Raw genomic sequence first — 12925 nt, forward strand, 5'->3', positions numbered from 1 at the left:
TGAATGCTTTTAATTACATTGAGTATCACCATTATATTTCATTAAGTTTTTTTAATAGGGATGTGCCCAGATTTAGCAGTAGCTAAGTAGCAAATGATTCAGAATATAAAAGGGAAGAGTAAAATTTATTTAACATCCTCCATGTCATGAATAACTTGCTTAAATATTTTCTATTCAGTTTTCTTTCTTTTCTTAAAAGCTCAACTGGCCGAATGGCCTACTCCTGCACCTATTGTCTAGTGTCTATTGTCTATCCAGCTTAACCATAAGTTAGTTATGGATCTAACATCCAATAAAGCTAAGTTCCAATATATTGCTCATTTGACTGGGGCAGCATGGTGGTGCAGCGGTAGAGTTGCTGCCTTATGGTATCAGAGACCCGGGTTCCATCCTGACTATGGGTGCTGTCTGTACAGAGCTTGTACATTCCCCCCATGACCGCATGGGTCTTCTCCAGGTGCTCCGGTTTCCTCCCACATTCCAAAGACATACAGGTTTGTGGTTTAATAGGCTTAGGTAAAAATTGTAAATTGTCCCTAGTGTGTAGGATAGTGGCAGTGTAGAGGAATCACTGGTTGGCGTGGAATCGGTGGGCCAATCGGTGAAACAATCGTTTTTATTTTGGACTTCCAGTTTTCACATTGCCTTCGTACAAAATTCATTCATTCATACAGTCATGGGGAGAAGGCAGGAGAATGGGGTTAGGAGGGAGGGATAGATCAGCCATAATTGAATGGCAGAGTAGACTTGATAGGCCAAATTGCCTAATTCTACTTCTATCACGTGATCTTATGATCCTTTCTAATACATGTTATAGCTATGCAAATTTGCACTATTATAAAAATATTTCTCCAGAAATCTGAAAATATTTAGATACGTCTTACCTTGGCAAAGTTGAAGTGAATGTGAAAGCTTTGTCCTTCTCCTTCTACTTGCCAAACCCAAATTTTACCATTGAGTTCAGTCGTGGATTGACTGTACCGTTCCAGAGTGAAGGTACAGTGCAGATTTCTTTGACAGCCATTCCAAATGTGATAAAATGGAATTTCCTGGGAAATTAATAAGTTGGCTGTTAATCATTGAAGCGTTAAGGTAGAAAGAAAACATATATATAATTGAGCTGGAGGTAATCATAGAATCATAAATGTTATCCCGTGGAAGGAGATCATATTGTCCACTGATCTGTTCAGCTCTAATCCTGTCCAAAGCCTTAAGATTATTATTCCTTCCAATACGCAGCCAGTTCCCAATAGAAAACTATACCCAAACCTGTTCCCACTACACTTTACCTTTAGAACCTTACCAGACCTTTCATGAAAAGTGTATCTGTTAGAGTCTACAGAGTTTTTCAAAGTGAGAATACATTGACTGCAATGGAAAAATATACAAATGTATTTTTAAAGTATCAAGGAGACATAGTGTAACCATTTTATAAGTGACCAATGCTGTACGATTCATGTTAAGATTTTTATTTGGTTTTTTTTTCAAGATGTTCTTCCAGCTTCAGAAATTCAGTTTGTACTTTCCACAATTTTGAAAAACTGTGTGAAATGCTGAGGACAAAGTGCTTAAAACAGAATGAAGGGTGGAGGGGAAGAATCATGCGGGAATCTAGGCAGATTATTTGTCATTTAAAGGCTTCTGGTGACATTGTGGGATGAAGGGCCTGTTCTTGTGCTGTACTATGATATATGTTCTATGAACTGCACACAGTACAGTAAGTGTAGTCTTTACCAACAACTTGTACAGCTGTTCTACAATGTTCCAACTTTTATCATCAATACCCTCCCTAATGAAGCCAAATGTGCTAAATGCTGTCTTTATCATCCTGTCCAACTGAACCATCAATTTTAAGGAACCATGCAACTGCAAACCGAATAAGTCTGAAGAAGGATCCTGACCTGAATTGCCACGTATCCATTTTCTCCAGAGATGCTGCCTGATCCATTGAATTACTCCAGCATTTTGTATCTATCAACTGTAATTCTAATCTTTCCATTCCATAACACCCTCCAGGGCTCGACCATATTTTTGCACAAGAGATTTCCTGGTTTCACAACCGTGTGAGTGTGTTAATGTATGTATGTGTGTGTCTGTGTCTACACATGTGCATGTGTGTATATATAACTACGTGAATATATATATATATATATTATATATATATATATTATATATATATACATATATATACGCATATATATATATATATATATATATATATATATATATATATATAAAAGAGTTGTAAAACTTTAATTTGTTTTGAAAGACTTTGTCAGAAGAAATTATCTTCTCAGAAATTTAACCTGATACCACCACAGCTGCGTTACTCGAATATCTAAGAATTTTAAATTGTTTTGCCAAACACTAATAGTTACACTTGAGTGACATCTCATTTTGCCCTCACATTTTTTTTATTGTATTCTATGCATTGGGAAAAAAACCGCAGGATACAAAACTTTAATTGTACTATTCTTACAGGTGGTGCTATCAGGTTAATGCAGCATCATTAAGTGCAGTGAAACTCAATAAATGTTATGTGGCATCATATTGACCCTGTCCTCCACCTTCCATGATGGAGATTATACATTTTTCGAGTGCATCGGATTAATGCTGTCACTGCAGGCACTTTCGCAGATGTAATTACTCTCCCAGCTCACCTTTCCCTCTAATCTGCAGCCATTCATGAACTTTCATGACATATTTTTTCATCACTCCTGGCAAGTTCACTTCTTGGTCCTCACTGCTTGATAGCTGCTTCTCTCACTCTGTATTTATCTCTCTCGGTTGGTTTTTGACACTCCCTGAATTATTATTTTTTTCAAGCCACTTATTAACCTTTCCTGGACTGACTTCTGTCGCATCCAGTTTGATCATCAGACACCACTTTCTGGTTTATGATTCCACACTGAGCTTTTCTTTTTGAACTTTCCACAAATTCAAAAATGCTAATATATCCCAACAAACTGTTACCTACATTCCCGCAGTGTACAAACCCTCCACCTCACCAGCCATCTCCTCCTCCCCTCTACCCTACGTCCCTCCTGCTCAGGTTACCTCAAGTCTTCTTTCAACCACATTCCTTTAGATGTTCTTCATTTTCTCCCTCCCTCTCCCCTCCACTTCACACTTTCCTGTTCTTTATTTTTAAACTTCCTTTCGCCCATCACCTTGCACACCATCTGTATTTAACCTCATTTTGTCTAGACTCTCCACTTGCACTGGCATGGGAGATCTATTGGTGGATTAATGTTCAAACTATTCGCCTTCATGATAACCAGACAATAGATACAAGCACAGGCCCTTCAGCCCCGAAGCCAGTTCCGATTTTCAATTAAAGATAAGATGTGCAGGAAGGAATTGCAGATGCTGGTTTAAACCACAGATCGACACAAAAAACTGGAGTAACTCAACGGGTCAGACAGCATCTCTGGACAGAAGGAACTGGTGATGTTTCGGGTCGAGACCCTTCTTCAGACAGATTTTCAATTAGATGGCAACTGACCTATTTCTTATTACACTTACCTTCATATTTTGCCTCATAAACTGTTACTTTAAAAAAAAATTACCTTACCTCTCCAGCTTTTGCAGGAGAGGAGGGAGTTCCAGATTTTGCCCACTCTTTCTATCAACACAAGCATTTTGATATCACCTCTGAATGACCTCATTCTCACTTTAAGGTTACTTCAACTTATTTTAGGTGTCCCCATCAAATTAATTAAATCTTTCAATCATTTTAAACACTCAGTGATACAATTTCATAATTGTTAACAAAATAAATGGAATACAACATCAGTCCCAATTTAACCATACAGTCGGTTAAAATCTTGTTCAAATTCTGCACTGCCTCAAAGCTAAAATAGTCTTTGGTGATACCTAAAATTGAACACATAACTACATAAATGGTTAACAAGAACTTTTTATAGCTACGGTTTAAGTTATATGCACTATCGACTCTGGAGAGGGAGACAAATGTTCCAATAGCTTTTGTAATTAGTTCTTGTATTTATCCCCCACCGTTTGATGATTTTGCTATTTGCATCAATTAATCTCGCCGCCTATTCACATTTTCTAGCCTCTAACCGTTTTAAAAATACTCTGATCTTTCTTCGTAAGTAATGTCACACTTCCTAAAAATGAGCTCTTTCTGCCACAGTGCTAACTCTCACTTAATCTGTCAATTTCACTTTGCAAGTGCTCCAATCCACTGAATTTATCAAGTCACGTACCCTGATAACATGATTATCCAGCTCTCTATCCTTTCATCTCAGTCATTTACGAGTGTTGTGAAAAACGTATGTCTTAGGGCAGATCCCTGGGGCACACCAATATTAACAATTGAGTTTGACAAAATATTTGTTATTTCTACTCTGTCCTTTTTCCATCAATCTTACGTGCAGCACTTTATTGAATGCCTTTAGAGCTTTAATAGATTACCCATTATCTGTATTGGGAATACAAATGCTTCTTTTTAACCTATGCGTCTTGTGTAATGATGTTTCTAATCGATTTTACCTGATAGCTGTCCAGCAGCTTACTAGTCCAGAGCGACCTTTGTATGTCATGTATGGAAAGTCGTAAATTGTGATAGCTGTCTTTAAAGTGAAGAATCTTAGGCTCATCTAAGAGTTGCCCTCCAAGATGTCTCTCCAGTTGCATTACTTCCTGTATGAGAGAATATAATTAATGATAGTAACTAGCTAATTAACAGCTTTGAAATTACATTCAACATCAATTTAACCATGCTTAAGAAATGCCTTCATTGCTTCAACAAAGGCAAGTTCATAAGTCAGAAGCAGAAAGTGTGGCACGGTGCCAGAAACTCGGGTTTGATCCTGATTACGGGTGCTGTCTGTACAGACTTTGTACATTCTCCCCGTGATCGCTTGGGTTTTCTCTGTGATCTCCGGTTTCCTCCGACACTTCAAAGACATACAGGTTTGTCGATTAATTGGCTTCAGTAAAATTGTAAATTGTCCCTAATGTGTAAGATCGTGCTAGTGTATGGGGACTGCTGGTCGGCGTGGACTCGGTAGGCCAAAGGGCCTGTTTCTGCACTGTATCTTTCAACTAAACTGAACTAAATTCGGACATTCGGCCCATCGAATCTACTCCACCATTCAATCATGACTGATCTATCTTTCCCTCACAACCCCATTCTCCTGCCTTTTCCCTAAACCCTTGACATCCTCACTAATCAAGAATTGGCAACAACTGGATTTTTATATTTTTTAAATGAAACATTACTTTTAAATGGGTTCACACAATTAAAATATTGAGAAAAGGAAATTAAATATGAATATGTTAAACAGAAGGCTGGTTAAAGGCAAGAAGAGTGAAAGTAAAATGCAAGTACAAAGGAGCTAAGCAGGTAGTTCAGAGAAGAGGTCAAGAAAATGACTGGAACATGAACGTAGCTGGAAGGTGAACTGGGTAAGAAAGATAAAAACAAAGAATTGTTGATGCTGGTTTATACCAAAGATGGACACAAAGTGGTGGAATAACTCAGCGGGTCAGGCAAGATCTCTGGAAAAAAAGGATGGATGAAGTTTCAGGTTGGGACCATTCTTCAGACTGAAAGAAGAGGGTAGGTGGGTGGAGAGCAGGAGGTGAGAAAAGACCATGACCTATCAGGGCCAGCCACACATGACCTCAGGCAGGGTGGTGCCCTGGTGGGCCCATTGTCAGAGCAGGATCATGGGACACAAAGGAGATGCAAGCGAGGGATCCATCTATGACAGCAGGGGAAGATACCATGTTTACTGAAGAAAGAGGACATCTCGGATAACCTGGAATGAAAAGCTTCATCTTGGGAGCAGGTGCAGTGGAGACAGAGAAATTGAATGTATGGGTTAGCGTTTTTGCAAGACACGTGTGGGAGGAAGTGTAGTCCAGAAAACTGTGGGATTCAGTAGGTTTTTAGTAGATGTCAGTTGATAATCTGTCCCCTGTGCAGACAGAGACATCATGAAAGGGGAAAGAAGTGTCAGAGAGAGTCCAAGTTAATTTGAGGGTAGGACTGAACTTTGTGGTAAAGTTAATGAAATCAACAAAATCAGCAAATTGCCCCTCACCAGGTACTTTCACCTGCAACTGCAAGAGATGTAACAACTGGCCCTATACCACCTCCCTCACCTCCATCCAGGGACCACAACAGTCCTTCCAGGTGAGACAGAGGTTCACATGCACCACCTCTCACCTCATCTACTGCATCTGGTGTTCCCATTGTGGTCTCTAGTACATCAGCAAGACCAAGCGTAGACTCAGTGTCCATTTTATCAAACACTTGTGCTCTGTCCACCCAGGCTCACTCGATTTCCCAGTAGCTTACCATTTTAACTCCTCTTCCCATTCCCTTCCAATTTTTCTATCCTGGGCCTCCTCAATTGCACGAGTAAGGCCACAGGCAAACTGGAGGAACTGGACATCATATTCTGCTCGGATGGCTTGCAACCCAATGGTATAAACATTGAATTATCTAATTTTAGGCAACTACAAACCCCCTGCTGCCCATTCTTCCCCCACCCTCTTTCTCCCCCCCTCCTCTTACCTTTGCCCCACCTGACCTTGCCTCTTCTGCCTTTTTATCTCTGGCCTTTGTCTAACTATCTTCCTATCAAAAACCACCCTCACACATATCCAGCTATTACCAGCCAGGTTTTGTCCTGCCCCTTCTCTCTTCCAGCTTTCTTCCCCCTCCCCCTTAAAATCAGTCTGAAACAGGGTCCCGACCTAAAACATCACATATCCATGTTCTCCAGAAATGCTGTCTGTCCCATTGAGTTAATCTAGCACTTTTGTCTTAAGGCCTAAGAGACTATTTTCTCCAATAAATTTCTCTTCTCACTCTTATATTATATGCTATCTGTGCTTTCATAGCTCTTCTTTAATTTATTTAATCTGCAAACAAATAATGAAAGCGGAAAGAAACAAGCCTGATTGCATTAATATGGACTAATAAGTTACTGCTTTACTGCTTATCATTAAACAAAGTCATATGGTTAACATGAGTATGATTTATTGTTTCCACATAATTTAATAGCTTTCACATTTCTCTCTGGGACAATTTTCCTTAATTACACATTTTCTGCCTTTCTTACTATGTTGTGAATGAGATCTGAGTGAATGTGCAATGACAGTGGAAAGTAATAACTTATTCAGTGCTTAGAATTCTTGAATTGTTTGATTAAATCCCCAAAGAAGCACAAATGTTCCTTTCTGATTCTTTTTTAATTGTTTTGAATCAGGATAATAAGCAGCCAATTTCCCAAATGGAATTATAGATAATAGCTGTCGATCATGTAATTTACTAAAAAAAAAGTTCCAAAACTAAAATTAAACTTTAAAATGCAGCTGTAAACTTCAGCTTAAATTTAAATAAGTAGCTATTTTATGCTGCAGGGCTTTTCGAAATGAGTCTCACAGTAACACCTCCTCACTCCAACACAGTCTTGTAGGATATCATCCGGGCTGCCTCAGAGGCACAAATGTCATCAAGTGCTTTATCAATGACTTTCATTCCACAGTCAGATCAGGTATGGGACCGCTAACTGATGATTATACAATGTTTAATTTGATTCATAAATCTGGAGGCAATGAAGGAGCCCATATTCACCTTTGACATTCAGTCAAGAGCTGGTAAAAGGCAAGCAACAACACAGCAATGCGCATCGCCAACCAGAGAGGTTCTAACTATTTATTATGCATAGCATTCAACAACATTACCATTACCTAGACCCCCCATTATCAATATCTTCATGGATACCTTTGGACAGAGGCACAAGTGGGTCAACCAGTGGCATGGTAGAGTTGCTGCTTTGCAGCAGCAGAGACCTGGATTGGATCCTGACTACTGGCGTTGCCTGTACAGGGTTTGGTCGTTCTCCCAGTGACCGTGTGGGTTTCTCCAGGTGCTACGGTTTCCTCACACACTCTAAAGAATGTACCAATTTTGGAGGTTAATTGGCTTTAGTAAAATATGTAAATTGTCCCTAGTTTGTAGGATAGTGCTAGTGTATGGGGATTGTTGGTTGGCGCGGACTTGGTGGGCCGAAGGGCCTGTTTCCATGCTGTATCTCTAAACTAAGCACATAATCACTGTTTTTCTTAGCTCAAAGGTGAACTTCCTGCTGTATATGGTTCACCTGACTCCCCAAAGGTTCCTACAGCGAAAAGGAACATGTCAAGAGGTTAGTATATTACTCAACATGGCCCAAGTGATTGTATTGTCAGCAACTTGCAAATGCTGAACATCATCCAGCACACGTGAATGGTTCTCCAAGCATCATATCGTTTAAAAAATCCATTGCAAGGTATTGGATAAGGTTATAACCATATAACCATATAACCATATAACAACTACAGCACGGAAACAGGCCCGTTCGGCCCTACCAGTCCACGCCGACCACTCTCCCTGACCTAGTCTCATCTACCTGCACTCAGACCATAACCCTCTAATCCCCTCTTATCCATATACCTATCCAATTTACTCTTAAATAATAAAATCGAGCCTGCCTCCACCACTTCCACCGGAAGCCCATTCCATACAGCCACCACCCTCTGAGTAAAGAAGTTACCCCTCATGTTACCCCTAAACTTTTGTCCCTCAATTCTGGAGCTATGTCCCCTTGTTGGAATCTTCCCCACTCTCAAAGCGAAAAGCCTACCCACGTCAACTCTGTCCGTCCCTCTCAAAATTTTAAAAACCTCTATCAAGTCCCCCCTCAACCATCTACGCTCCAAAGAATAAAGACCCAACCTGTTCAACCTCTCTCTGTAGCTTAAGTGCTGAAACCCAGGCAACATTCTAGTAAATATCCTCTGTACCCTCTCCATTTTGTCGACATCCTTCCTATAATTTGGCGACCAGAACTGCACACCATACTCCAGATTCGGCCTCACCAATGCCCTGTACAATTTTAACATTACATCCCAACTTCTATACTCGATGCTCTGATTTATAAAGGCAAGCATACCAAACGCCTTCTTCACCACCCTATCCACATGAGATTCCACCTTCAGGGAACAATGCACAGTTATTCCCAGATCCCTCTGTTCCACTGCATTCCTCAATTCCTTACCATTTACCCTGTACGTCCTATTTTGATTTGTCCTACCAAAATGCAGCACCTCACACTTATCAGCATTAAACTCCATCTGCCATCTTTCAGCCCACCCTTCCAAAAGGCCCAAGTCTCTCTGTAGACTTTGAAACTCTACTTCATTATTAACTACACCACCTATCTTAGTATCATCTGCATATTTACTAATCCAATTTGCCACACCATCATCCAGATCATTAATGTAAATGACAAACAACAGTGGACCCAACACAGATCCTTGGGGTACTCCACTAGACACTGGCCTCCAACCTGACATACAATTGTCAACCATTACCCTCTGGTATCTCCCATTCAGCCATTGTTGAATCCATCTTGCAACCTCACTATTAATACCCAACGATTTAACCTTCTTAATCAACCTTCCATGTGGAACCTTGTCAAATGCCTTACTGAAGTCCATATAGACAACATCCACAGCCTTGCCCTTATCAATTTCCCTGGTAACCTCTTCAAAAAATTCAAGAAGATTAGTCAAACATGACCTTCCAGGCACAAATCCATGTTGACTGTTTCTAATCAGGCCTTGTTTATCCAAATAATTATATATATTGTCCCTAAGTATCTTTTCCATTAATTTTCCCACCACAGACGTCAAACTAACAGGTCTATAATTGCTAGGTTTACTTTTAGAACCTTTTTTAAACAAAGGCACAACATGCGCAATGCGCCAATCTTCCGGCACCATCCCCGTTTCTAATGACGTTTGAAATATTTCCGTCATAGCTTCTGCTATTTCTGCACTAACTTCCCTCAATGTCCTAGGGAATATCCTATCAGGACCTGGAGACTTATCCACTTTTATATTTTTCAAAAGTGTCCGTACCTCCTCTTCTTTAATCCTCATAATTTCCATCACTACTCTACTTGTTTCGCTTACCTCACATAATTCAATATCCTTCTCCTCGGTGAATACCGAAGAAAAGAAATTGTTTAATATCTCCCCCATTTCTTCCGGCTCAGCACATAGCTGTCCACTCTGACTCTCTAATGGACCAATTTTATCCCTCGCTATCCTTTTGCTATTGACATATCTGTAGAACCCCTTGGGGTTTACTTATACTGACATTAACTACCAAACCTTTGGTTTCTACCACTGAGAAGAACAAAACATAACAGTAACACTACCATTTGCAAATCCCCTTTCATATCATACTCCATTCTTACTTGGAAAACTATCACAGTTACTTCATCAGCACAGTCTAATTCTTGTAATTTCCAAAAGCACTGAGAAAATAAGTTAATCAGAAAAAAAAAATCAGTGGCTCACGGCAGTGGATCAAGGGCAGTTAGGGGTAAATAATGCAAATGATTTTGTTAACAATTTCCACATCCCACAAATTAATTGTTTAAAAATCATGAAGATTTCTGTCAGTAATTGATGTATTTCTACCCAGTAGATGGACTTAACAAAAACAAAATCAGACCCAAATCTCTTACTATAGGTTTGAAGCTTCTTGGGTAATTGATAATATAAACACAATTAAATGCAAAGTTATTCATTGTTACAATATCTTGGAGCAGACATAGTGTTTTTATAATAGTTTGTTCTCTCAAAAGACTTGAAACAATCCATCTTATTATCAGTTAGGGAATCATATCTGAGGCAGCTTTAAATAGCTAAGAGACAAAAATTGTGAAATTGTTATTCCCTGTATCCCCAAAACTAATTGGATCAGCCAACAAATTAGGCAGCTGACATAATGTGCCATTTGACCACCTTTCTGTAATGCAGAACAGAAGAATACACTCTCACCTCCATATTAATTCATGCAACATGCTGTGAGCTTATCTGAGCTATTTCATGGAAATATGTTTCCACACAGCTTAACCAGTCCAATGACCACTAACTAGATTTTTATTTGAATTGAACTACTTACAAAAGGTGTGGTGTTTCAAGGTTTTTTTTTGCAAAAGCCAAATTGTAGCTTAGTTGGCTGATGATTGGTTCAATTTCTCATTTGCAAATTGCAACTTGAAGATCAGGTAGCATGCCAACAGCATGAAAAACAAGCTCAGTACTAAAGTTGTGACAGTTGGTGTCAAAACACTCCATATTTCAAAAGTATGAGACATCTGGCTTCCAATATTTTCAGCAATCTCTAACTTTGCTGAAATTTCTGGAACAGGACCAAATACATTTCTAGCTTCAGTTCCATTTGATAAGATTTAATACACATGAATATTAATAATGGAAGCAGATCATATTAGATCAACATATTTCTCCATACATCCCCCTTCAGCCTGCTCTACCATTCTGTTAGGTTTGATTATCTGTGCCTCAACAATGTTTATCCATTTTTGTTTCATGTCTGTTGACATCTTTTATCCCATACAACCCAAGACTCTTACATGCTCAATCCTGAAAATTTCAATTACCCATTTTGGAGAGCTATCTCCTGACCTCAGTTATCACTTGTACACAAAAAAGGCTATCTTATTTAATTCCTAATTGACCTACATATTATTTTAAGAATAAGATTTAGGATTCTGGATCAGCCTGCCAGAGGAAATATTTTCTCTGTATCCAAACTACCGAATGACCATGTAATTTTAGTGGCTTCAATTAAATCACAAAGAATAGACAAACAGATCTAATGCCACAACATACAATTAAAATCTTACCTACTGAACACTGTAGACCTTAATATTTCATGAGGTTTCTGTGCAATTAAGGTTGGATAGACTAGGAATAAGATAGGGTTTGAATATCCAACAGCTCTTATTTGGGGCAAGATATTGACTTGAATTTTCCAAGTGCATTCATCAGTCTTTTTTTCTTTTATTGCATCATTGAACAGAAATTCAAAAGTTTAATTTCAAATTCCATTCAATCTGTTGAATGTTTAGAACTGATAATCTTCCTAGCTACTGCTACCTTCTCCCTTTTCACCTTCCCCTTCCACACCACCCCTCACCTCACCTCCTCCCTAGGCACTTCCTCGAAGGAGCCATTGTTAAATCCAAAGGATATCGGCCAGTCTAGTGTCAGGGATTGCTTTCTCACCATGTCGAACAAAGACAGTGAAGGTCTTTCATTGTATATTTTCTCTAAGTTAGCTCCTGAGGACGTTTGCCCTTCTACAATAGCAAGACAGAGGGAAGACACAAAATGCTGGATCAGACAGCATCGCTGGAGAACATGGATAGGTCGGGACCCTTCTTCTGCCAGCTTCTGCAGTTCCTTGTTTCTCAATTACATCCTGACAGAAGCACCACGTATAAATGACAATGAAATAGCTGGTCACACCAACATGACTGGATTTACAGTGCAGTTCTGAATGTTATCTTGACTGCATTGTTTAATCTTGCTGAGCTAACCCACATACGTGCTTATTACAATTATTCATAATTAATATGATTCAACCTATCAATATCACTCGGTTTATTTAAAATGTGTGGTTAATTGTTTACCTTCAGTGCATTTTGCGTATCTTCCAGACAATAGACCCGTATGTTATACTCCAAGGATGTGCATGTTCCTGGTGCAAACAGAACTAGCCTCAGACGCTTTGCTGCAGTTGTATTCAGTGATTCACCGACCAGTGTGTATTTACCCAAGGTTTCAGTAAATATGTGGGACATCTGTCCATCAAGCTGGCAATAATAAGGATTAGAAGGAATTTCTTGCCCCAAATGTAATACCTCCTGAGGAAAGAAAGACAAAAATTGTTATGATAAATGCATGTTCTTACAGTATTACCAACCATACAACTGCATTATAGATAAAGAAACAAATTGCTAGTTTAACATGCAACACACCACCATGGGATTTTAAGTTAATGTCTCTGCTTAATATAATACTA

At 39.1% G+C, this 12925-nt stretch overlaps 1 protein-coding gene across 2 annotated transcripts in view; it reads right to left on the reverse strand.

The window, feature by feature from the left end:
• unc5a (unc-5 netrin receptor A) overlaps window positions 1-12925 on the reverse strand; it is a 353822-nt gene that overhangs the window by 16505 nt on the left and 324392 nt on the right. For both annotated transcript variants that reach the window (XM_078411523.1, XM_078411522.1), the window contains 3 exons: window positions 12534-12767; window positions 4516-4665; window positions 885-1049 (listed from right to left, as the gene is read on the reverse strand). In XM_078411523.1, the coding sequence (XP_078267649.1) occupies window positions 885-1049; window positions 4516-4665; window positions 12534-12767 (549 nt within the window). The remainder of the gene's footprint in view (window positions 1-884; window positions 1050-4515; window positions 4666-12533; window positions 12768-12925) is intronic.

This window comes from Rhinoraja longicauda, chromosome 14 (assembly GCF_053455715.1).
Source record: "Rhinoraja longicauda isolate Sanriku21f chromosome 14, sRhiLon1.1, whole genome shotgun sequence".
Classification (NCBI taxonomy): Eukaryota; Metazoa; Chordata; class Chondrichthyes; order Rajiformes; family Arhynchobatidae; genus Rhinoraja; species Rhinoraja longicauda.